Consider the following 27445-nt stretch of genomic DNA (forward strand, 5'->3'; position numbering starts at 1 on the left):
CCGCCATGTGGTGACGTCCGGCTCCGTCGAGCGAGATATCTAGTCTTTATATATATCTATGCTGATACCCACCACTTTGAAAAGTTGTTATTTTTTAATAAAAATGAATAAAATGTCCAAATATTTACGTGTTACATGTTGTCCCTAGTAACACAAGCACAATCACATCACAGCCCTAATGTGTTTCCAATTTAACTTTTGACCCTCGACATTGTATCATAAAGACAGACACCATATTAATAAGTCCCTATTTTATGTATCGCCATCAGTAATTTTTTACCATTATTCATATTCATGTTTTTAATCTTCTGTCTTCTGCCAAACATTTTATATTCACTGGTGACGTGCCCTTCCGGGTCGAAGCACGTGTCGAGTGAATCCAGAAAGAGGTTTGTGAAGTTGTGTTGATGACGTATGTGGTGAGATCAAAGCCAAAAAAGAAACTGCCTGAAACCAAGCACTGTGGAAAAGTTGTAATTTTTAAATACAAATGAATAAAATGTTGTCTATATTTTACGTGTAACATTTACATGTTGTCCTTAGTAACACAAGCACGTTCACATCACAACCCTCTGCCCAATTTTTTTCCACTTCCCCCTTTGACCCCCCCCCCCATTGTACCATAAAGACAGACTCCATATTAATAAGTTAATAATTTATGTATTGGCATCACGAACACAATTCATTAATTTATTCAATTCAAAGCGTCACACACCAAAGCCTTGGTTTCAATATAATCACTCTGGCTGTTTTACATTTATTGTCAACTCGATGGCACAATAAAATGTAATATCATATCATATAAAATAAAACAAGATAATGTAATAAAATATCATATCATATCATATCATACACTACATTATAATTTGATATAAAATAAAATAATATATTAAATCATTTTTATAATTTCTCAAGATGCTTTTGTACACAATGTTTCACATGTTCAAACAAAAGGATCATTTTAAATAATAAGGTTGTCTATAATATTAATATTGATAATAATAATGATAATATATATAATATTGTATTACAGTAATAATAAGTCCCTAATTTATGTATCGCCATCAGTCATTTTTTACCATTAGTCATATTCATGTTTTTTATCTTCTATCTTCTGCCAAACATTTCTATTTATCAATTAATCTGTCTGTAGAATGTCAGAAAATATCATTTAATTTAATAAAATAAAATGTAATATCATATCATATAATATAAAATCATACAATATAATGTGATAAAATAAATATCATTTAATTTCATATCATACACTATATTATTATTTAATATAAAATAAAATAATATATAAAATAATTTTTATAATTTCTCAAGACACTTCTGATTTTACTTCTTTATTTGCTAACATCACACAAGGTTTCACATGTTCAAACAAAAGGATCATGGATCATATTAAATAATAAGGTTGTCTATAATATTAATATTGATAATAATAATGATAATATATAATATTGTAATTTTTGTAAGAAAATGTAAAACAAATGAACAATAATCATATATATACATACTGTATTTTTTATAATTACACAATTCACAAAACTTAACAGTTAATTCTAGTATTATGATTATGATTACTATGATTCTTATTATTGTATATAAAGTCAAGATCCAGTTAGAGAGTGAATAACTTCCAACATCTACACACAGTCTCCTTCATGTTTGTACATCAACACTCAATCATATTAATGTTCCATTAATGTTGTTTAATCTACATTCAATAATAATCCATACTGATAATTATGGATTATTGAGGCAGCATCAATGAGCAGCAGTGACCACTAGGGGAATCATCCACTCAGCAAGCGTCGAGAGGCCAGCCCAGCTCCTTCAGAAGACTACGTCTCCCATGATGCACCGGGCCGTACTTCTCCAGTTGCAGATGGGAGCGGCCTGAACGCCAGCCAATCAGAGCCTGAGTTGTCTGAGGGACTGGAGGGGAGGGGCCAACCTAGAGGAGTGAAGCAGGGGGAAAGTTTGTGATGATGGATGAGAGAGAGAGAGGGGGGCGGGGTGGATTGATGGATGGATGGATGGATGGATGGATGGATGGATGGATGGATGGATGGATGGATGGATGGATGGATGGATGGATGGATGGATAGATAGATAGATAGATAGATAGATAGATAGATAGATAGATAGATAGATAGATAGATAGATAGATAGATAGATAGATAGATAGATAGATAGATAGATAGATAGATAGATAGATAGATAGATAGATAGATAGATAGATAGATAGATAGATAGATAGATAGATAGATAGATAGATAGATAGATAGATAGACGGATGGATGGATAGATAGATGGATAGATAGATACACAGATAGATACCCAGATAGATAGATAGATAGATGGATAGACAGATGTCCCACCTGGATGGATTTCTCTGGGGGGGTCTCAGGCAGTGGGACCAGGTGAGGGGGGGGCTCCACTCGGACGCTTGTCTTCAGCTTCACATTCTCCAGCTTGTACTTTGTAAGGGGACAGTTTATAATTATAATAATATAAAGTAAATAAAGTCCTACAATACTTATGCACCTTGACCTTTGAATGCAGAACTTATAGATGTATACAAATTGTTGAATTGTTACTTTCATTGTCTCTTTCAAAATATCTCAATATTATTTTGTCTCCTCTTCTTATGATTTCTTTACTGTAGTTTCTGATCAAATAACACCTACATGGATGGGCCTATGTGTGTGTCTGCATGGTGGGTCCGTATGTCTGTGTGTGTGTCTGTGTGTGTGTTTGTGTGTGTGTGTGTGTGTATGTGCACCTCTTTGTAAACCTCAGTCAGGAAGCCCCACTTGTTGGGCCAGATTTCAGCTGAATCCTTCTCCATGTTAACGTGTGCTTTCCTGTGCACGCACACACACACACACACACACACACACACACACACACACACACACACACACACACACACACACACACACACACACACACACACACACACACACACACACACACACACACACACACACACACACACACACAATTGAAACTGGCTGTTACCCCTGATGGCAACATAGTGCAGTAACCATGACAACACATGTTTGTAGTTTGTCGTTGTGGTGAGACGACTTTCTAAAAGATTTATGAAATTATTCAGTTTTGAAAGAAACACTTTTGATTCTATATTTAATCTTCATTTCTTCATAAATAACATTTTCCACATTAAGGTGATGTATCTTATTAAAACAACAATCATTATAACGTTGAATAACATTTTATTAAAACAAGAAACTTTTCTCTACAACAGTCAACTCTTACAACATGATATGTAAAGTTTGATCTATTATAGTTTATGTATCTTTGAGGAAAAAGTCAGTTTGTTTTACATGAATATCAGTAAAAAAAGATGTGAATAGAGGAAATAACAATGATCCCCAGTTTCAAACATCCAGTCAACATCATGATCCTCTGATCAAACTCAACACATGTTGTTGATCAGCATGTGACACAAACACAAACACACAACTGTGTAAAAGATTGTTTAAGATTTTACCAGATTTCATCCTGATGCACAAAGTTGATGGGTTCAGATGTTCGCTTTGACTCCGCCATCTTTCCTGACCAGCGTGTGTGTGTTTCTGTGTGTGTGTGTGTGTGTGTGTGTGTGTGTGTGTGTGTGTGTGTGTGGTGTCTCCCTCTCTGCCTGGCTAATGTTTCACCTGTGTGTAAGCCACACTGTCGGACCTGTTTACTGTCGTCATGGAGATGAAATTCACTCAAGCACACATATCTCCCCTCCATCCAGTGTGTGTGAGTGTGTGTGCGTGTGTGTGTGTGTGTGTGTGTGTGTGTGTGTGTGTGTGTGTGTGTGTGTGTGTGTGTGTGTGTGTGTGTTACCACAGTGATAGTGTGACTGGAGGGTCTCTGGGTCAACTATGTGTTTCCAGTTATGCGTGTTGTTGCTCTAATTAGGACAAAATCTGCTAACACACCGAAGTGAGATGATTGTAAACTAGAACACAAACAATATACATTTATATAAAATATAGGTTTCAATTTATTTTCATACACTATTTCCTTTAATGGAGGATTTTAAATGACAATTAGAAAACCACAACTAAACCAAATTTAGATTATTTAATTTGTCAGCCATCAACAGGTGAAACTTCTTACTGACCCTCAGTTACCATGGAAATCTTTGGTATATTTCCATAAGGGTTAGACCCTCATTAAGAGTAATGTGGCCTTATAAATTTGTTTTGCCAGACTGCATTATATTACAGAGCCACATGGTGGTGCTCTAATAAAGGGAATATTGACTGCATCAGTCTTTGGTACAGCTCTGACTGTCTTCACAGTTACTTTTTTAAATAGCAAAATGTTAATATTGTTGTTATCATAGGGGATGAAAGAGGATCTGTATGTGGAATCACTGTCAGTCAGGATCACATCTTCAACTTCCTGCACTTCAGCCACATTTAATTCTGACTCTCATGTTCTCAAATTAATAGAAATAAATATTAAATCAAATTAAGAATAAAGGTTTGGTCTGTGTGTGTGAATACTGATACAATGTCCGAAAAGGAAACTCAGAACAGTGGAAGAGGTGAATCCTCAGACCTTATTTAAATAAAATGTCTTCATTCAAAGTCAGTATAGTATATCAAAGTATTTTAGGTAATCATATTTAATATTTTTCCTAGTAGTCTCGACCCTCCTGGTTCACGACCATCTTAGCGCCACCTGCTGACACTTGACCACAAACTTCTCCTTTTACCTTCTTGTTTTAAATCGTTTTAATCTCATATCTTAACTGATGTGATCTTTGTTAGTGATCAGTATCCGTGATTCTTTACAAAACTATTTATGACAGTATTTTAAATGTAAGTATTTTCCCGACAGATAAAGTTGATAAAGTCCTGAACTCTTCCAGACCTGGACGAGGAAGATTCAGACTGGAGCCGGTTCTTTTCTGACTGTGTAACTTTCACTCACTGTTTGTGCTCATGTGTAAGAACCACACGGATGACGTATTTACTCTGTTATCAGGTTTCACCAGGACCTGTTACCTCATCTGCTGCTGTTTGCTGCAAGTTTTGAAAAAACACACTGCAGAGAGCAGGTCGAAGCAGAAAGACACACAACTTTCTCTAAACACACAACTTTCTCTCTTTCCTGTTCTCTGTCTTTCAGGCCTGATTATCAGCAATGACGAACTTTGATTCTATTCACACGTTTCTCTTTTCTCAGCTGCGGCAGAGAAACTAACTTTATATGATCCACACTAAAGCAATGATGATTATTGAGCAAACAGAAAAATAAAGATTTTTGTCAAATGTTATCCAAAGTTGGATAGTTTTCTAAGAACTAAGATGATTTCAAAAAGAAATCAGTGCAATTATGTGGTTTCATAAGGAGACTGTTGGGCCTGCGATGAGGTTTACTCTCTACTCTGACGCTCTAATTGATGATAATTAATTAAATATAATAACTTTTTGGACAAAGACAAGAAATCTGATCATGTGTGCATCCTAAACCTCTGTCCTTTAGTCGTGTTTCTCTCAGCTCGGTCCCGTTTTGTGAACACGTCGATCGCAGCCGCTGCAAAACCGACAAAAACAAGTCAACAAGAAGGAGCTGAGATAAGATATCTCCTCCTGCCGGTTGAACACAGAGCTGGTTTATAGTTGACACTTTAAAGCACTGGAGGTTTCCAATGCATAAGCCCAGGTTAAACATACACAGTGAAGACATAAACCATATCGGAGGATGTCCTAACAGCTGAGAAACACTTTGTCCTGCCAGCTCTCACACAACAACAGGTGTGTTGATGGTGACAGAACAATAACTTTTAATTTTTGATCACGCGAAGCGAAAATACAATGGACAGAAGCTTTTCATCTTATCTTAACTTTTCCCTACAACGGTTACCGGGTTTTATTTGAATGTTATTTTCCATTCATATTGTTATTCTGCTATTTTTATGAAAATTCAACTTTCGATTCAATGTTTCATGGATGAAACCTGCAACATAAAGTTAATTATTATTATTATACCAGGGAATGAAAACATGAATATAAATGTGAAATGTGAAGCTGACCTTTACTGCATCAGTTCAATATTCTATTTATTGTATTTTCATACACATTTTTACATGTGACAGTGCTTCAGATAGAAATAATTTAGTTATTATTTTGTTTTATAAATATTACCCAATGTTTAAGTAGAAGTGCATTGACTGACATGTTGATGTATGAGTTAGGTGCGTTGACGTACATGTGAGGTCAAAGTTGAGTCAACACAAATATTTCAAACAATGTTGCTGCACCAGTCCGACGCTAACGCACAGACGCACAAACACGTGGCTCACAAAACACCATTATCAGTTGTTGTTGAGCAAGTTGCACTGATGAAAGTTGTTCAGTCAGCGCTGCCGTATCAGTGTTTTTCTCCAGAGAGGGCCTCGTAAATGTTCTGAGCCACACACACACACACACACACACACACACACACACACACACTGATCCATATCTTAGACACAGTGGGCTCTCAATGCAGACGACTGTTTGACGTCATCCTGCAAAAACAGAATTTTGTTCAAGGTCTTATTTTATAATATCGGTGCATATCGGCTGTTGTGATTTTCTTCTTCTGGTGTGTGGCCATCACAGTGGTGACCTCCAGTCTGCAGGGGAGCTGCTTGTTGTGAACACACACTTAGACACCACTGGAACTCCTCTCAATGAACTATAACACAGAGATTCTTGTTGAAAGTATTATGAGCTTAATTCAGAAGAAATGTGGAATAAAACGTTCACTTCCTGTGGTGCAGGACCAATGGAATAACTCTTTTTTATTACCTGCAGACCTTTAAACTGCATTGGTTTTAAAATATATGCTCTTAAAATATCAGAGTTTAGTTGAGAATGTGTAAATCTACGACATAGAGACAGAAGATAAAAGGTTGTTTCTGTTTGTAACGTCATACTTGATGAATAAAATCTTTCACAGTTTTCTAAGAATCTCATCTGAACATTATCGGGAAGTTTTGTTGTGTGTTGGTTACTGAAAATCCTCGACTGATTGTCGCAGTATAAACCAGCGTGTTTTCAATCCTGTGAGACGCTCAAGGTTTTCTTGTATTTGATACGACAGGTCAGACTTTACAAGTACACAGCTACAGGTATTTTAAAACCCTGTTTAATTAACCTTCATAGAAATATTTGTTACTTGCAAAGATGTACTCAAAATGAAAAGGAGATCTTACAGAATTCAAGATTACCCCCAAAATTCTAATATAATCATTATCTGAGTAATTATCGACCATTTAAATAGAAACGTCTGCCAGTGACTTTAAGGTTGAAGATCCTTTTATCATCCGTTACTCAATCGAGACGACTGTTCAGGAAATGATGGAAAGGTTTGTCATGGCAATTCTGCAAAACAAGACACAATCATGATCAATCAAAGGGGAAATTAACATGATTAGATCGAGCATGATCAAAATGTCACATTTCCCTCACAGGCTGAACCGTGAATGTCTGTGGAGGTGATTTATGTTGATTCTGAAAAGCCAAGAGGAGCCTTTATGTTTATACCAATGTTTTAAAACCTCTACAACTTAATAACACAGTAACAGAGAAGCTAACGTACAACACACAAACCTAACAGGGTTCTGACACTGGTGAAATAAGTCAAAATGCATCTTTGAATCTGTGACACATAATAATGTTGCATATACAGAAATAAGTAAAAAGACAGAAACTAAGGAAAGCAAATCAGACGATCACAATAAATACGAATTTAATTATCTGACTCTAATTGAGCTTTAACATCTTAAACATCAAACACCCGATCCAGGTTTTCACTGTTGGACCAGTTTAGTTTTCAGTGTTTCTTGGAAAAGCAGAAAGCAGAAACGAAATGGGACATGTCCTCCCACAGTGAGACAGTGTGTTCTCGTTCTGAGTATTTTATAATCTGTGTCAGATGAAGAAGTTCCCTTCAGGATAGTTGGATTATAGATAAAACGCAACATGATGAACAGGGCCGTGGTTTTAGTCAGGACCAGCGTTTGTCTGAATGGCTGCAGCAGATGTCATAAAACCCACCTCCTCCATGTTAACAGAGATGGACCAGAGTAAAAAGTCAACTTCACTTTAGATTACTTTGATTGACAGCTGAGCATCAGATCAAAGGCGGCATCAGAGGAAAATGAAAGACAAAGCAAAAGCCGATGGAGAACTGTGCCACTTTAATGTCAATGTCAATTCTATTTATATAGCACATTTAAAACCACTGGGTTGAACAAAGTGCTTTACAGGTGTAATGGAACAACAAAAGGACAGTCAAAATGTAACACATTATAGTGCAAGTAATACAAATAAAATACAATTATCACTGTAAAATAAAAAATCATGAAGGAATAACGTGATCATCAAAACTTTTCCCACTCTGACCTTTGACCTACCAAGGGCGAGCCTCTGTCTTCCAGCCAATAAACAGTAAGTCAGTCACTTACATCATTTAGTGACGTGGGTCAAAGTTCAACTGCAGCTGCTGGGAGGGGGGGGGGGGGGTTACCACACCGAGTGGACACAGAGAAAACTGCAGAAGAGTTTTACAGCTTAATTCAGGATGAGTTATAGGAAGCTGTGATTTAAGCCTGTTTGTTTCTCCGCTAGTTTGCAGGATTAAACAAAAACTACTGGACGGATTATCAGGAAACGATTTGGTCAGAAGAGCTCGATAACAAACTTTCTTTAACCTATTAAAGATTAAAAGAGACAGAATAGAAAAGGTTCAGAAAACAACAAATGAGTGAAATAAAAGAACAAAATTCCCAGTGTAGAATAACACTCATGTCTCTGTTACATCACAATAAGCAGAAACACACGCAGGTATTTTGAAACCTGGGTAAATCAACTAAAAGAATGCAGATGACAGTGAAGGAGTTTTCCTTTCTGTGTCTTGACTAAAAATGAAGGGAGTAATTTGCACGGACATTTCTGAGAACTGAGGCACAACTGAAGTTGGTTTAAACTCTCAGATTAAAAAGTGGTGTTTGTTAAACTAAAGTAATTGTGTTGGTCCGACTATAAAAGTAAAACCTTCTTAAAAAGATCCATGTAAATTGTTACCTTAACTTTTTTAAGTTGAGCCAGTGTGAATTTTCTGAGTATGTGAAACATGTGAGTTAAATTCTGACTTCATTTTAAAGAAAAATACAATGAATCCTCTCATTTGACAAATGACACTGCAAATCTCCCCTATATGAGTGTGTGTGTGTGACAGTGGTGACAGTGTGTGTGTGTGTGTGTGTGTGTGTGTGTGTGTGTGTGTGTGTGTGTGTGTGTGTGTGTTCTGGACGTCCTCCAGCTCGGGGGGCAGAGGGAACCGGTTCCGTGAAGACGATGTAACGTCCCGTTGCTGTTTAATAATTCCCCAGCCGCCTGTGACATGCTGTGTTTTTTCAGATCTGCAGAGAACAACAGGCTCATGGAAGTAACTGCCAGGAGGAGTCTGATAATCAACCCCCCCCCACACACATACACACAGGCACACACACCCTTCCTCCTCCTCCTCCTCCTCCTTCTCTTCCTCTTCATCCTCCTCCCCCTCCTCCTCCTCCTCTTATTGGGACATCCCTGCCCATAAAAAGAAGGAACCCCTCAGCAGCAGACACAACTGACCGAGACAGAGGACCAGACCTCAGCTCTCTCCTGAAAGCAGCCGACAGACCCCCCCGCTGTTGAGGCCGAGCTCAAGGCTTCCTGCTTCCTGCTCCACACAAACTCCTGAAGGTAACGAGCCGGATTCTCTCTCTCTTGCTTTTCGCCGGCGGTGCACAGGGAAGCTGTTGCATCATTCAGACCCTCTGACACATTTCCAACCAGCAAAAAAATACTTTAAATCTGACAACTGAACGAGTGGGATTCTCACGCGTCAGCTCACGTTGACATTTACCTGGTGTCGTCCTCACGTCCCTTTGACCTTTGGCCTCTACTCTTCACCAACATGCATTTCAGCTTGATTCAGCAAAGCATTTCACTCTGTGGTTGTAACTGAACGTGATCTTGACCCTTCTTGTTTTTCTCCTCTTTCTTTCCCACCCTCTACCTTTCAGGCTCGTCCACTCCTTCTATTCCTCTCTCTTCTCCTTCTCTCCATCTATCAGCCCTCTCTCTCTCTCTCCAGTCCGGACCACCTCCGACATGCCTCCCCAGCTCCAGTCCCAGAACCAGAGCGGACCCCGGGTCCTGCAGGGCGACCTCAGCGCCCTCAGCCAGGCCGTCAGGGAGTTCGTGGACGCCAACGTGACCCTGTGCCAGCCCGACTCCCTCCACATCTGCGACGGATCGGAGGAGGAGAACCGAGCCATCCTGACCCAGCTGGAGGAGCAGGGGATGATCAAGAAGCTCAGCAAATATGAAAACTGGTGAGTTTTCCTAGAGTTCAGGTTCAGTTTCAGTTCTTAGAAGGATTTCCGAGCGGTCCTAGCTGAGGCTGTTTTCCTAATACAACCTGCAGATCACACGTCATGTTGTCCATACAGACAATGAGCAGATCCGCATTCTCAAAAACCTGTAAATCCAGCTTGTTCAGTCCCACAGCAGCTGACAGGCCAGCTGACGTCAAACAAACATGAGCTCAGACAGCATGGCAACATTTATGAGTGGCTTTTGTGCGTCATTTTATACTCAGGCATGAACTTGTTTTGACTTTGCACAAAAAACGGGAAGATAAAACCTCAATGTCATCTTCCTCCTCCTCCTCCTCCTCCTGCAGCTGGTTGGCCAGGACCGACCCGATGGACGTGGCCCGCGTGGAGAGCAAGACGGTGATCGTGACCCGGGACCAGAGGGACACGGTGCCCACGCCGCTGGACGGCGGAGTCAGCCAGCTGGGACGCTGGATGTCCCCGGAAGAGTTCGACAAGGCCATGACTCAGCGGTTCCCCGGCTGCATGAAAGGTGGCGCAGAGAAAATGAAATGTTTGATTCCAAAAGCACCTGAAAGTCACATTTCATAGGACGAACAAACAAATACATCTGTAAAGCAAAAAGAACATTTTGGTAAATACAACTTAATGTGAACTTGTCTGACTCTCCGTCCTCAGGCCGCACCATGTATGTGATCCCCTTCAGCATGGGTCCGGTGGGCTCCCCCCTCTCCAAGATCGGCGTGGAGCTGACGGACTCGGCCTACGTGGTCGCCAGCATGAGGGTGATGACTCGCATGGGGAAGGCCGTGCTGTCGGCTCTGGGAAACGGAGAATTTGTCCGCTGCTTGCACTCTCTCGGCTGTCCGCTGCCACTCAAAAGTATGTCAGCAGCGTCATCCTGTTTTTCTAGCTCCACTGCAGGAGCGAGATACTTGTGCAACTGCTTTACTTCTGCAATTACTGCTGCTACTGCTGTTTCCATTAAGTCATCCTGTATGAAACTTTAAATTAGCTACATCTTCATTTTTTTTATTTTGATCTGTCTGCCCCCAAATTTCACAACCTCAAATACTTCTGCTAAAATATGTAAAATAATACATTTCCTTCGTCTTTCTAATACAAGATGTCCACTGATTACATTCTAACCACTTCACTGCGTCCTCATTCAGAACCCCTGGTGAACAACTGGCCCTGTAACCCGGAGGAGACGTTAATCGCTCACATCCCAGACAGCAGGCAGATTGTTTCCTTTGGCAGCGGCTACGGAGGAAACTCGCTGCTGGGAAAGAAGTGCTTCGCCCTTCGCATCGCCTCACGCATCGCCAAGGAGGAGGGCTGGCTGGCCGAGCACATGCTGGTAAGGAAGAGGAAGGAAAACATGAAAACAAGTTCAACATTCAAGGATCGATTTCACCCGTCCATCCAAAACTCTACATTCTATCCAGTCTTACCAAACTAAATATTTCTTCCGGTTCAGATCCTGGGCGTCACCAACCCTGCTGGAGAGAAGAAGTACATGGCCGCGGCCTTCCCCAGCGCCTGCGGGAAAACCAACCTGGCCATGCTCTGCCCCACGCTGCCGGGCTGGAAGGTCGAGTGCGTGGGAGACGACATCGCCTGGATGAAGTTTGATGATGAAGGTGAGAGGAGAAACCACACTCTTAAGTTCAGATTAACATCAGGGATACAACCAGTAAAGAAATATTAACATTTCCCGTTTCCCTTCATCAGGAAACCTGCGAGCCATCAACCCAGAGAACGGCTTTTTCGGTGTTGCCCCAGGAACCTCGATCAAAACAAACCCCAACGCCATGGCGACCATTGTCAAGAATACCATCTTCACAAATGTGGCAGAGACCAGCGATGGCGGTGTTTACTGGGAGGGGATGGACCAATCGCTGCCTGAGGAAATCACCCTCACTTCCTGGAAGAACAAGCCCTGGAGCTCAGAAGACGGTAAGACCTTCGCAAGATGAATCAGACATAAGAAAGAATGAAAACTGTACGGAAATTAAATTAGAGACAACGAAAGGTCATAGATGAATCGTTTGAACTTACTTTAATCAAAACTCTCAAATCTAACTGGAGTAATTTAAAGATTGAGGACAAGAGTTAGAAAAAAAGCTTACACTCATGTCCTTCTCTGTCCACAGGCGAACCCTGTGCTCATCCCAACTCACGCTTCTGCACTCCGGCCGGCCAGTGCCCCATCATCGATCCGCAGTGGGAATCCCCAGAGGGAGTCCCCATCGAGGCCATCATATTCGGAGGCCGCAGACCAGAGGGTGAGAAGGAACTTTGTGGAAAACCTGGAAACTAGATCCCTGATAAGAAAGAGGAAAGCAGAACGGGAGAGACTCTTGTCTAACTTGTGACTCTGGTTGGTTTTCAGGTGTCCCTCTGGTGTATGAGGCCTTCAACTGGCAGCATGGTGTGTTTGTTGGAGCAGCCATGAGGTCGGAGGCTACGGCTGCAGCTGAATACAGAGGTCAGGATCCTTTCATTCACCACATACGTTTATAATGAGTGAATCAATTCTTCTCAGCTGAAGGATCATGTTTGTCATTTAATAACTCAAATAGTACGATAATAAAAACAAGTTCTCTTGACTTGGGCCTGAAACACACTTCAAATACACCATTAATACATTACTGTAGTGTACCGGAAGTCGGAAAGATAGTTACTCATCCCCGTCTCCGTCTTCTCTCCAGGGAAGGTCATCATGAATGACCCATTCGCCATGCGCCCCTTCTTCGGCTACAACTTTGGACAGTACCTCTCTCACTGGCTGAGCATGGCTGAGCGTCCCGGGGCCAAGCTGCCCAAGATCTTCCACGTCAACTGGTTCCGCAAGAGCCCGAGCGCCGGCTTCCTCTGGCCTGGCTTTGGCGACAACATCCGTGTTCTGGACTGGATGTTCAGAAGGGTGAATGGCGAGGCCGGCTCAGTTCCCTCCGCCGTGGGCCACCTGCCTTGCCAAGGCTCCCTGAACCTCCAGGGTCTGCAGAGCGATGTGGACCTGGATGAGCTGTTCTCCCTGGATCAGGAGTTTTGGCAGAGGGAGGTAGAAGAGGTGAGGAGCTACTTCACCACGCAGGTGAATGACGACCTGCCCGCCGAGATCACACATCAGCTGCAGCTCCTGCAGCAGAGAGTGAAGCAGATGTGAGGAGGGAAACAAGAGGGGACATTTTGGGCACGTTAGTGATTCTACAGCTTCTCCTAAACATTGTAGAACAGAGAAGACAGAGGTGTTCCACAAGGTTCTGTGTTGGGACCAATGTCTTTTACTTATTCTATGCTTCCTGAAGGCAATATCATCAGAAAGCACCATGTGAACATATGTTGTTATGCAGATGACACCACGCTGTATTTATCTATTTGCCGTACATTGGATCTAATTGAACTTAAATTATTGTAGAACATGACAGAAATTTTACAACAACATTGTAGATTAGAATTGTATTAATTCTAGATTGGCTCAGAAGTTCTAGTAGAGAAATATTTTAAATTCTGGAACAGAAAGTGAGAAATTCCAGAATATTTAATTGTTGTTTTACTGAGGGAATGTTTTTACGAGGGAATCAATTTCTTTTGAGGATTTCTTGCTTTAAGGTTTGAGCGTACAAATTAATGATTTTTTTATACTTTTTAAAATTGTGCAATTTGTTAATTTGTTCACCAGAAATAATCTGATTGTTGAGATTTATTTTTTTGTGGGGAAAAACTGAGAACCGTCACATGAACAAATGGAACATTCATCATTCCCCCCCACATGTTTGCACCAAGACATCTGATCTGAAGGGGAAGTGATCCTCGGTGGAGCTGCTGCACAAGCACATCACTTTAAACTTATGTTTAAATATATTCGCAAACTGTTCAACTGCTATTTTATAATAACTTATTATCAGTGCACATCACACAATCCCTGCAGTGTGGATTCATATGGACCAAAGAGAAAACGAGTCTAGGTTCACTCAAGTTTGTCTGATCTCTCAAATATGAGGGAAATATATGTTTTCTGTTCCTGATGTATTTTTTTGTCTTAAATTATTTTTATACTGTCTCAGTCTCTAGGTTCTGTTTTGTTTTACTCTTGAATAACACAGAACAAAATAAATGGATTTAAACGTATCAGTGATTCAGCCTCGTTTCTTAAAGTGTCTTGTTACTGTTGTTATTATTACAGATTAATACAATAGGTCCAATTAAAAAAATCAAAGCTCCTCAGCAGGAATTCCTCATTCACAGACTCACAAGGACAAACAGTTTCATATGTGTTTAGATGAGCATCTGTATGTTACGACAAAAAACCTTTCGGTTTGATAATCGTGCAGGTCAGGAAAACGGCAGGAAATAATAACCAGATTCATCAGGAATAAAAATCACGATTCAGCAAAATGAGAGAATGAAGCAACATCAGACACAAGTTTTATTTTGTTAGTGTCTGACGCAAAATCTATAAATCAAGACTCGAGTCTTTGTTTCACAATTTATTCACTTCTCATAAGGATTATCTTATCTTAGATAATCAACTGGACAGAAAAGAGTCACAAATTTTCATCTGATCACATATGATGAAAAACACTGGAGGGTGATGAGCCTCAATCACACATACATATATTGTTTTAATGCTAATTTATAATGATGCATAGTGACGCCACAATGACATCGTTCCCACCACATGATCAATCACCCACATGCTGAACCAATCAGGAAGCAAACGATCTCATTCAAACTCATCAATTCACTCACGATGCTGAAGAGAGAGAATTAAAGATAAATAACCTGATTGGAAACGTGGAGATATTTAAATGAATCCTGATATGTTGTTGATCACCATGACATCATGTATCTACTGGTTCCACTGGTTCAACTGGTTCAGATACGAGCTGAACAACATTTTGTCGAAAGTGAACTATAACTCTGTACATACCAACAATAGACCTCAGAGTGTGTGTGTCTGTACATGTTGTTGTGCAGCTGTTGTGTAAGATGTGAAGATAACGACAGAGACTTTACGTTAATCATCACTGACTTGTTTTTGACACCGTGTGTGATGTGAGTCCTTTGTGTTCACGCACCGTGAACCAAGCTGAACAACACAATGAGGACAAGACACAAACAACACAACAAGTGACCTTTAACATTTATAATGAGTTTGTGCAAGAATCTGTGGTTTCTGAGGCGTAATCCATAAATGAATTGCTTAACAATTTATTTAGTTAGTTATTTTCTGCAGATTTATTATATTCAGTCTCTGAGACCAGTGCCTATATCATATCAATGTCTCTTGTCTCTAATTCGGCTCCAGATAATAATATTATATCCATAATAACCACATATGTAAAATGTTTCAGTCGTGAGAGGAATAAAACATTTTCTTCCTTGTGGCGAGCAAGGCTGCGTCTGGAGCTCAACATTGGTGAAATGTAAATCACGATATTCGCCTTGAATTTGTGTGACAGTGTCCTCAGTGGAACACAATGGATGGACGGACAATATCCTGTTTGCTATTCAGGAGATAAGGGAAGTTTGAAACCAGGAAAGAAAGAAACAGGTGAAGCTGATTTGTTTATTTGCACTTATGCACCAAAAATAATGACACAGAAAGCTCAGCTCGTATATCTGCAACAGGCCCAATGGCTCATAATGAATCACTCTTATTCTCGCCCTTTTTTCAAATTTCAACTGAAAAGCTGCATGTTTCAAATAGATAAAGTTTTGAAATAAACTGAATAATAGAGTTTGTAAAGCTGCATGTTTCTTAAACTTTCCCTAAAGTCCACGTCTCAGGGTAAATGATCAGCTCAGTGAAGAGCAGATGCTTCTCAGTGTGAGGACGTTGTTTTTTCACAGTGATCCTGAATGAACGTCTCCTGAGGAGCAGCAGTGATTCCTGAGCTGCTGACGCTGCAGCGTTTATCAGCTGAGAAGATGAAACACTTCCGCTCTTATCAGGGTGGAGGTGTTAATGGACTGTGCTGTTCTAAGAGCTGCCAATGAAAGATTAAAGATTACAACTGAAGGAAATGAGCTGAGGAATCATCTCGTTCTTCAGGTGATTCACCCAGCTTATGGACATTTAGAGACTTTGTGAGTTTGTGAGAAACTACAGGCGTTTGTGTGACTTCACCCGGAAACAGAGACAAACGGCTTCTTCCTCTTTCTCAACAGGAACATTATCACATCCTCCAATGTCGAAATTATTAAATCATTTATATCTGTGGGATTTTTTATTAATCTGTTTGTTCTATCGTTGTCTTATCTGTTGGAAATAATCACGAAACATGGACGTGTCAAAGGTGAGGCCTTATCTGTGTGTGTGTGTATTTGTGTGTGTGTGTGTGTGTGTGTGTGTGGACGCAGAGGTTGCCGGTGACACACACTCATGCCGGGTCCAGTCGGACAATAACCCCCGACTGGACGTCAGCGGTGACGTGGACACTGATTGGTGAACGATGACGTCAACCAGATGTCGTGGAATCTCCTGAAGTTTCCCTGAAAGTTTCACACGTCACTGAAACTACGTCAGAAACCACTGCATCTTCAAATGTATATTAATATACTGCCTTTAAATATGGGATTCAATAAGAACAGTTGACTTTACTTTAACCTCCAATGTTTTATTGTAGCGTCTGATTTGTAAATATGAAACTTACACAGTAAATTTTTTATTTTTTATTTTTTATTTGACCTTTATTTAACCAGGAAAGTCCCATTGAGATTAAAAACCTCTTTTTCGAGGGAGTCCTGGCCAAAAGGCAGCAACAAATAACATATGTACACTCACAATATTACACTCACAACATATAAACAGAAATTAAAATGATAAAAAACAGTTACAAATAAATTAAAATTCATAAAAAACATCTGCAAGTAAAAGAAGTGGTCTGAAATGATCTCATCGTAGATTTAAAAGCGTTCAAAGAAATCATTTCGGTTCATTTAAAATCTTTTTGCAGCCAGTTCCATGTGGTGGGAGCAGAGTGGACGAATGCCCTTTTTCCTGATTCAGTGCGGGCCAATGGAACTAACATTGTTGTGCGAGTTGTTGTAAGTTCTTTTAAGTTGTGCGATGCTGCAGCTGTGATGTAAAATACTGGTGTGTGTCTTTTATTTAAGGAGCAGTAATTTAACAAAGTTATTTTTCCTGCAACAGTTGTTGAGAAACACATGTCGACGTCATAGAGCAGTGAGAGGAAAAGAACCAAACGTGTCGGCCTGCACATGAGGAAACATATTCAGAATATGAATAAAAAGAATATAAATAAAAAGATAAAGAATCCCTCGAAAGATCCTGATTGATCTTTGGAATCAGCTTCAATCATCAACCGAGTTTATCTAATCACCTCATTCATCGTTTTACGACTCATCTGCAACCTTTCATCAGCTCAGCCAAGTGAGCAGTGAAGCGGCCAGATCACTGTTTGCCTGACGGGCAGCGAGTCAGCGAGTGAAGCAACGCACAGCGAGCGTCAGAGAGCGGAGACACGGACTGAGAGTGCAGCCAGGGATCTGATGACCCAGCTGCTGGAGAGGAGACCTGGAACCAGCAGAGAGCAGAGTCACTCCCTGGGAGGCTGATGAGTCACTGATCAGGAACTGGCTCCGGTTCAACAGGCTGAGAAATCACTGACAGGTTCACTCACTGAACATTCACTGATCACCCGCTCCTCACCTGTTCCTCACCTGTTCCTCACCTGTTCCTCACCCGCTCCTCACCCGTTCCTCACCCGTTCTTCACCTGTTCCTCACCTGCTCCTCACCTGTTCCTCACCCGTTCCTCACCTGTTCCTCACCTGTTCCTCACCTGTTCCTCACCCGCTCCTCACCTGTTCTTCACCTGTTCCTCACTCGCTCCTCACCTGTTCCTCACCCGTTCCTCACCTGTTCCTCACCTGTTCCTCACCTGTTCCTCACCTGCTCCTCACCTGTTCCTCGACCGCTCCTCACCCGTTCCTCACCCGTTCCTCACCTGTTCCTCACCTGTTTATCATCTGTTCCTCACTCGCTCCTCACCTGTTCCTCACCCGCTCCTCACCCGTTCCTCACCTGTTCCTCACCTGTTCCTCACCTGTTCCTCACCTGTTCCTCACCTGTTCCTCACCCGTTCCTCACCCGCTGCTCACTCGCTCCTCACCTGTTCCTCACCTGTTCCTCACCTGCTCCTCACCTGCTCCTCACCTGTTCCTCACCTGTTCCTCACCTGCTCCTCACCTGTTCCTCACCCGCTCCTCACCCGCTCCTCACCCGCTCCTCACCTGCTCCTCACCTGTTCCTCACCTGTTCCTCACCTGTTCCTCACTCGCTCCTCACCTGTTCCTCACCTGTTCTTCACCTGTTTCTCACCTGTTTCTCACCTGTTCCTCACCTGTTCCTCACCTGTTCCTCACCTGCTCCTCACCTGTTCCTCACCCGCTCCTCACCTGCTCCTCACCCGCTCCTCACCTGCTCCTAACCTGTTCCTCACCTGTTCCTCACCTGTTCCTCACTCGCTCCCTACCTGTTCCTCACCTGTTCTTCACCTGTTTCTCACCCGCTCCTCACCTGTTCCTCACCTGTTCCTCACCTGTTCCTCACCTGTTCCTCACCTGTTCCTCACCTGCTCCTCACCTGTTCCTCACCCGCTCCTCACCTGCTCCTCACCCGCTCCTAACCTGCTCCTCACCTGTTCCTCACCTGTTCCTCACCTGTTCCTCACCCGCTCCTCACCTGCTCCTCACCCGCTCCTCACCTGCTCCTCACCTGTTCCTCACCTGTTCCTCACCCGCTCCTCACCTGCTCCTCACCCGCTCCTCACCTGCTCCTCACCCGCTCCTCACCTGCTCCTCACCTGTTCCTCACCTGTTCCTCACCCGCTCCTCACCTGTTCCTCACCTGTTCCTCACCTGTTCCTCACCTGTTACTCACCTGTTCCTCACTCGCTCCTCACCTGTTCCTCACCTGTTCCTCACTCGCTCCTTCAGGTCTCAGGTCAAAGTTCAGGTCTCAGGTCTCAGGTCTCAGGTCTCAGGTCTCAGGTCTCAGGTCTCAGGTCTCAGGTCTCAGGTCTCAGGTCTCAGGTCTCAGGTCTCAGGTCTCAGGTCTCAGGTCTCAGGTCTCAGGTCTCAGGTCTCAGGTCTCAGGTCTCAGGTCTCAGGTCTCAGGTCTCAGGTCTCAGGTCTCAGGTCTCAGGTCTCAGGTCTCAGGTCTCAGGTCTCAGGTCTCAGGTCTCAGGTCTCAGGTCTCAGGTCTCAGGTCTCAGGTCTCAGGTCTCAGGTCTCAGGTCTCAGGTCTCAGGTCTCAGGTCTCAGGTCTCAGGTCTCAGGTCTCAGGTCTCAGGTCTCAGGTCTCAGGTCTCAGGTCTCAGGTCTCAGGTCTCAGGTCTCAGGTCTCAGGTCTCAGGTCTCAGGTCTCAGGTCTCAGGTCTCAGGTCTCAGGTCTCAGGTCTCAGGTCTCAGGTCTCAGGTCTCAGGTCTCAGGTCTCAGGTCTCAGGTCTCAGGTCTCAGGTCTCAGGTCTCAGGTCTCAGGTCTCAGGTCTCAGGTCTCAGGTCTCAGGTCTCAGGTCTCAGGTCTCAGGTCTCAGGTCTCAGGTCTCAGGTCTTAGGTCCAGTGTTCGAATTACGTGGGAGCCAGAGGGGACCGAGCTCCCAGAGAGTGAGGACTAGCTCCCATGAAAGCAACAAAGTCAAAAATCTGAGGGGGTCTCTCATATCTGAAGGTGTCTACCATATGTGACATTGTAATTTAATGTTAAATGACGCTCATTATCCATCCCTGTGTGGTCTCTCACCATTAAAGACGTTAAATTAAAATAGGATACCATACCACGGGACATAGCCAGACCATAGCCTACCTGACGCTCATGAACGCAGCATTACTGCACTTCACCTCCACACCACTAGGCTGGAGCGGGTCGGCCCGCTCGCTAACCGCCGGGCCGGCCCAAGAGTGCCGTTTGTTCTGTCATATATTAAGAGAGGACACCGGACATCAGCATCGTGGATTCCTGGACGCAGGCCCCAGCCAGTGGGAGCAGAGCAGTTTGGTCTGTTTTGTCTCCGTAATGATAGGACAATGGCTTTATTCATTTCTGCCAGATAGTGCATTTTCCCTGTGTTCAAGTTTAAGACGACGACATGCATTTTTATGTCGTCTTCAAATGGGTTACGTTTTATTTCATTGCATTGTGAAATTGTGAATGACAAGACTAAATCTTTTGGTCTAGTTCTTTGTATTTCGAAATTGATATATATATGGACTAATACAATCAATAATATATTAAAATTAATTAAAATAAATCAATTTCTGAACAAAAATGTCTCTGTCTGTTGTGTGCGTGTGTCAAGTTATATACAGCCTATGCCTACCGTGCGCAATAGCGCTGCTTGTGACTAGGCTATTTAATTGTATAGCCTTGGTAGGCTATGTGCGCTGTGCGCCAACTTTTTTATGAGATAGAGACCCCCTTAGAGACAAAAAGATAATTCGATCCCTGCTTAGGTCTCAGGTCTCAGGTCAGAGTTCAGGTCTCAGGTCTCAGGTCTCAGGTCTCAGGTCTCAGGTCTCAGGTCTCAGGTCTCAGGTCTCAGGTCTCAGGTCTCAGGTCTCAGGTCAGAGTTCAGGTCAGAGTTCAGGTCTCAGGTCTCAGGTCTCAGGTCTCAGGTCTCAGGTCTCAGGTCACAGGTCTCAGGTCTCAGGTCAGAGTTCAGGTCTCAGGTCTCAGGTCTCAGGTCTCAGGTCTCAGGTCTCAGGTCTCAGGTCTCAGGTCTCAGGTCTCAGGTCTCAGGTCTCAGGTCTCAGGTCTCAGGTCTCAGGTCTCAGGTCTCAGGTCTCAGGTCAGAGTTCAGGTCTCAGGTCTCAGGTCTCAGGTCTCAGGTCTCAGGTCTCAGGTCTCAGGTCTCAGGTCTCAGGTCTCAGGTCTCAGGTCTCAGGTCTCAGGTCTCAGGTCTCAGGTCTCAGGTCTCAGGTCTCAGGTCTCAGGTCTCAGGTCTCAGGTCTCAGGTCTCAGGTCAAGTCAAGGTCTCAGGTCTCAGGTCTCAGGTCTCAGGTCTCAGGTCTCAGGTCTCAGGTCTCAGGTCTAAGGTCTCAGGTCTCAGGTCTCAGGTCTCAGGTCTCAGGTCAGAGTTCAGGTCAGAGTTCAGGTCAGAGTTCAGGTCTCAGGTCAGGTCAGGTCAGGTCAGGTCAAGTCAAGGTCTCAGGTCTCAGGTCTCAGGTCTCAGGTCTCAGGTCTCAGGTCTCAGGTCTCAGGTCTCAGGTCTCAGGTCTCAGGTCTCAGGTCTCAGGTCTCAGGTCTCAGGTCTCAGGTCTCAGGTCTCAGGTCAGAGTTCAGGTCAAAGGTCAGGTCTCAGGTCTCAGGTCTCAGGTCTTAGGTCTCAGGTCAGGTCAGGTCAGGTCAGGTCAAGTCAAGGTCTCAGGTCTCAGGTCTCAGGTCTCAGGTCTCAGGTCTCAGGTCTCAGGTCTCAGGTCTCAGGTCTCAGGTCTCAGGTCTCAGGTCTCAGGTCTCAGGTCTCAGGTCTCAGGTCTCAGGTCTCAGGTCTCAGGTCTCAGGTCTCAGGTCTCAGGTCAGGTCAAGTCAAGGTCTCAGGTCTCAGGTCTCAGGTCTCAGGTCTCAGGTCTCAGGTCTCAGGTCTCAGGTCTCAGGTCTCAGGTCTCAGGTCTCAGGTCTCAGGTCTCAGGTCTCAGGTCAGGTCTCAGGTCTCAGGTCTCAGGTCTCAGGTCTCAGGTCTCAGGTCTCAGGTCTCAGGTCTCAGGTCTCAGGTCTCAGGTCTCAGGTCTCAGGTCTCAGGTCTCAGGTCTCAGGTCTCAGGTCTCAGGTCTCAGGTCTCAGGTCAAGTCAAGGTCTCAGGTCTCAGGTCTCAGGTCTCAGGTCTCAGGTCTCAGGTCTCAGGTCTCAGGTCTCAGGTCTCAGGTCTCAGGTCTCAGGTCTCAGGTCTCAGGTCTCAGGTCTCAGGTCTCAGGTCTCAGGTCTCAGGTCTCAGGTCTCAGGTCAGAGTTCAGGTCTCAGGTCAAAGTTCAGGTCTCAGGTCTCAGGTCTCAGGTCTCAGGTCTCAGGTCTCAGGTCTCAGGTCTCAGGTCTCAGGTCTCAGGTCTCAGGTCTCAGGTCTCAGGTCTCAGGTCAGAGTTCAGGTCTCAGGTCTCAGGTCTCAGGTCTCAGGTCAGGTCAGGTCAAGTCAAGTCAAGTCAAGTCAAGGTCTCAGGTCTCAGTTCTCAGGTCAGAGTTCAGGTCTAAGGTCTCAGGTCTCAGGTCTCAGGTCTCAGGTCTCAGGTCTCAGGTCTCAGGTCTCAGGTCTCAGGTCTCAGGTCTCAGGTCTCAGGTCTCAGGTCTCAGGTCTCAGGTCTCAGGTCTCAGGTCTCAGGTCTCAGGTCTCAGGTCAAGTCAAGGTCTCAGGTCTTAGGTCTCAGGTCTCAGGTCTCAGGTCTCAGGTGTCAGGTCTCAGGTCTCAGGTCTCAGGTCTCAGGTCTCAGGTCTCAGGTCTCAGGTCTCAGGTCTCAGGTCTCAGGTCTCAGGTCTCAGGTCTCAGGTCTCAGGTCTCAGGTCTCAGGTCTCAGGTCAGGTCAAGTCAAGGTCTCAGGTCTCAGGTCTCAGGTCTCAGGTCTCAGGTCTCAGGTCTCAGGTCTCAGGTCTCAGGTCTCAGGTCTCAGGTCTCAGGTCTCAGGTCTCAGGTCTCAGGTCTCAGGTCTCAGGTCTCAGGTCAAGTCAAGGTCTCAGGTCTTAGGTCTCAGGTCTCAGGTCTCAGGTCTCAGGTCTCAGGTCTCAGGTCTCAGGTCTCAGGTCTCAGGTCTCAGGTCTCAGGTCTCAGGTCTCAGGTCTCAGGTCTCAGGTCTCAGGTCTCAGGTCTCAGGTCAGGTCAGGTCAGGTCAAGTCAAGGTCTCAGGTCTCAGGTCTCAGGTCTCAGGTCTCAGGTCTCAGGTCTCAGGTCTCAGGTCTCAGGTCTCAGGTCTCAGGTCTCAGGTCTCAGGTCAGGTCAGGTCAAGTCAAGGTCTCAGGTCTCAGGTCTCAGGTCTCAGGTCTCAGGTCTCAGGTCTCAGGTCTCAGGTCTCAGGTCTCAGGTCTCAGGTCTCAGGTCTCAGGTCTCAGGTCAGAGTTCAGCTCTCAGGTCTCAGGTCTCAGGTCAAGTCAAGGTCTCAGGTCTCAGGTCTCAGGTCTCAGGTCTCAGGTCAGGTCTCAGGTCTCAGGTCAGGTCAGGTCAGGTCAAGTCAAGGTCTCAGGTCTCAGGTCTCAGGTCTCAGGTCTCAGGTCTCAGGTCTCAGGTCTCAGGTCAGAGTTCAGGTCTCAGGTCTCAGGTCTCAGGTCTCAGGTCTCAGGTCTCAGGTCTCAGGTCTCAGGTCTCAGGTCAGGTCAGGTCAAGTCAAGGTCTCAGGTCTCAGGTCTCAGGTCTCAGGTCTCAGGTCTCAGGTCTCAGGTCTCAGGTCTCAGGTCTCAGGTCTCAGGTCTCAGGTCAGGTCAAGTCAAGGTCTCAGGTCTCAGGTCTCAGGTCAGAGTTCAGGTCAAAGGTCAGGTCTCAGGTCAAAGTTCAGGTCTTAGGTCGCCCCAGACAAATCTCAAGTGATGTTATAATTGGCAAGTCCAAGTCAAGTCTTAATATAATTGATTCTCAAATCATTCCCGACAACAAGTCAATCGTTGCATTTCTCCCGGCTCAGGTTCCTTATTTCGTTCTTTCTCCACGTTACTCTGTAAATTGTGATTTGATGTAAAAATTGGAAAACCAGTCGCGATTCTGGTCGAATCATTACAGACGGATAAACTTTTATTTTAAGATTTATGTCTGTTTCTTCTAAAGGATCTAATGTTTGACCGAGAGACAACTTGATCAAAATAAAAACAAGTGGAATCTACTGTACATATCTAAATATCCAGATGTGGTGAGATCTGCTGATTGGTTCAGTTACTGTCTCCGGTCTTCAGTGTTTGACGCCACATGAGGAGACAAACAGGGTCTTTGTCTCTTTGTCTTTTCCTATCTCCTTCCCTCTTTCCCTTTTTCTCTCCTTCCCTTGTTTTACTTTCTCTTACATTATTAAACTGTAACTTTCTGTTTCCAGGAGGTTTTGTAACTCGAGAGTCACTGAGTTACTGAAGAGATCATGACTTCAGGTTCAGTATGTTTAGTTTTTATTGATGAACATTTGTTAAATATTAAATTAATACAGAATTAGAATCTATATGGTTGAAAAAGTTTTTGTATATTCAAACTAAATCAATAAAAAAAAACATCAAAAGATTCAAAGAATAAAAAAACCTGTTATTAAAAGTGTGATAATAAAAATACAGATAATAGCAAAGATGTTTTTCAGTCAGACGAGTAAATGAAGAAGTGAATATTTATATATTAATATTGATGTGTGACTGAACAAGAGGTTTGGAATACCGACGTTTCTTTTTTCAGTTTCATTTTTACAAACATGATCTGACATCAAGTCACGAATCAGAAATACAAAAATAATCTCACTGTTTAATAATGTGAAACTTCAAAGTAACACGTTCAGTTTTCTAATCAAGTAAAATTATTTTTGTATAAACGGAAAGAGTCAGATAAAAAAAATACAGAATTTAAAAGGAAATGTGAAACAGAGTCGTGTCTGTTGAACGGAGGAGATTTTATTATTAGACAGAATCCAGTGACTCATTACCCATAATGCACAGTGAACACCTGTGGTTTTCGTCCTGTCATTTCCTGGTTTATTCACACGTTTATTTTTATTCATAATTAGACGTCACTGCAAGTTTTATATCCTAGTTTCTCCTAATGGACAGTTTATTTCTAAAGATAATATAGTGAAACTACTCAATAAAGAGTAATCGTGTATTAATTTTTATCCTGTGGCTCCAAATCACAATATATATGATCTCAAGTTGCTTTAATACATAGTGACGTCAAAGCGTTAGAAGAGAATATTCACTTTTAAACCAACTCAAGTAAAGAGCGCCACCAGCTGGAGGCTGATCGACATTAAACACATCCTAAGTATGTGTACAGGTGAAGGTAGATAAATGACTTAGTTTTTGATAATATATAATTTTTAATAAAAGTTGTTGCAGTATTTGTATTTTTTATGAAAGCTAGTCCTGAATTGTGCCAAAACCAAATGGATTCTTTTTACTAAAGCTAGAAGCACTGATTTTAACAGTTTAAAACTCTGCTCTAGAAATGGTACCACTCTGGAAAGGGTCACCAGCTATAAGTACCTAGGCATTTGGGTTGATGAGAAGCTCGATTTTAAACCACATGTGAGTTAACTCGTAAAAAAGCTAAGAACAAAATTGAGCTTTCTCTATAGAAATAGGTTCTGTTTTAGTTTTAGATTACGGTGATGTTATTTATGGAAATACATCCCACAGCACACTGAAATCTCTGGATGCTGTTTACCATTCTGCACTGCGTTTTATCACAGGAGACCGCTATGGCACTCACCACTGTACTCTCTATAACAAGGTTGGCTGGCCAGCCCTGTCTGAAAAAAGGGATGGTCATTGGAAGATTTATATTTACAAAACAATCATTGGGCTACTGCCACTATATCTCTTCTCTCTCATCAGCTGGAATTGTAATACCCATAATACCCGCTCCCAGAGCTGGCTTTCATTATATCTGCCTCGTGTTAACACTAACTTGGGGAAGACAGCTTTCTGTTATAAAGCTCCCTACATTTGGAATGAGGTCCAAAAATCTTTAAAGTTGCGCTCATTTGTTTCATTGACGGAGTTCTGGAGTCTGGTCTCATGTACAGCTGACTTCTCCTGCAGTGACTGTAACTGCTAGTTGACTTGGCCATAGTATTTTATTGACGAATTGTTTTATACCTTGTATTACTGTGTATATATATATGCATATTTGTTTCATTCCTATTTATTCAATGTATTAACTTTTAATGTATCAACTTTTTTATTGTACCCTCGGCACCATTGTAAATGAGGGTCTTATCCCTCAATGTGTCTTCCGAGGCTTAAATAAATAAATATTCAAATATTCAATTTATTATTATAATGGTTAGTGGTAGTAATAGTATTAGTAGTTGTAGTATTATTATTAGCAGTAGTAGTATCAATAGTCAGAGGTGTCAAAAGTCACATTCACATTTATTACTCAAGTAGAAGTATAGATACTAGGGTTTAAAAATAGTTTTGTAGAAGTTGAAGTATCAACTCAAGCTTTTTACTTAAGTAAAAGTGTAAAAGTACTGGTTTCAAAACTACTTAAAGTATAAAAGTAAAAGTAATGTAAGGGGGAAAAAAAATCCATTAAGGACAAACTCTTAACTATGACTATAATGTTATATTAAAATGTTATGTTGAAAAATGTGGGATGCACTAGGCTACCCGTTTGAACTGCAAATATGCCCATTGAAAATTATAACATTTTATTAGAATGCAAATACATATATTGTTGGAAGAGACCTTTGGACTCAACACTACCAATAATAAAACTTGACTATCTAGAGGAATTAAAAGACGTAACAAGGTCGTGTTGCCTTTTTTTGCGTGTGTTTTTGAACGATGACAAACCGGAATGAAAACAAGCCAAAATTAAATAGGAGTAACGAGGCTATTTTTTAATGTAAGGAGTAGAAAGTACAGATATTTGCGTGAAAATGTAAGAAGTAGAAGTAAAAAGTCGTCTGAAAAATAAATACTCCAGTAAAGTATAGATACCCAACATTTCTACACCTCTGTCAATAGTAGAAGTATACAACCATAGTATTGTTATGACCCTCTTAGTGTGATGGCGCCCTCTGCTGGTAACTTTATACATGATTTTGGTAGGGAACAGAACAGTTGGAAGTTTCCAAATTATTAATCAGTGTCATTGAAATGTTAATAACACAACTTATACATGACGATAAATAAATAATAAAAGTAAATAATAACCCTGGTCAACTTCACCGGAAGCGTTTACAAAGTGACGTTTTATTGTGACGGTTTGATGTCGTTTCCGGTTCTCCGTCAGTTGCCCGTCTCCATGGTAACAGGACAAACAACTGATCGGCAGCACAGACGTCACTTTCACGTTTTTACTCCAAAAGAATCAAAAACAAACAAG

The 27445-nt window shown here is 42.6% G+C and overlaps 2 protein-coding genes across 2 annotated transcripts; one reads left to right on the forward strand and one right to left on the reverse strand.

The window, feature by feature from the left end:
* Nucleotides 1-1810: 1810 nt before the first annotated feature.
* LOC132999355 (ciliary microtubule inner protein 1-like) lies at nt 1811-3585 on the reverse strand. The gene is made up of 4 exons (XM_061069011.1): nt 3527-3585; nt 2795-2876; nt 2391-2489; nt 1811-1963 (listed from the first exon to the last, which is right to left on the reverse strand). Exons 1-4 carry the CDS (start codon nt 3583-3585, stop codon nt 1811-1813), a joined length of 393 nt encoding a protein of 130 aa, XP_060924994.1.
* Nucleotides 3586-10133: 6548 nt separating this feature from the next.
* Nucleotides 10134-14551, forward strand: pck1 (phosphoenolpyruvate carboxykinase 1 (soluble)). The gene is made up of 9 exons (XM_061069581.1): nt 10134-10411; nt 10762-10946; nt 11093-11296; nt 11587-11774; nt 11895-12057; nt 12149-12373; nt 12571-12702; nt 12810-12905; nt 13129-14551. The coding sequence occupies exons 1-9, from the start codon at nt 10188-10190 to the stop codon at nt 13584-13586; spliced, it is 1875 nt and encodes a 624-aa protein (XP_060925564.1). The 5' UTR covers nt 10134-10187; the 3' UTR covers nt 13587-14551.
* Nucleotides 14552-27445: the final 12894 nt, after the last annotated feature.

The sequence above is a fragment of the Limanda limanda genome, chromosome 4 (assembly GCF_963576545.1).
Source record: "Limanda limanda chromosome 4, fLimLim1.1, whole genome shotgun sequence".
Classification (NCBI taxonomy): Eukaryota; Metazoa; Chordata; class Actinopteri; order Pleuronectiformes; family Pleuronectidae; genus Limanda; species Limanda limanda.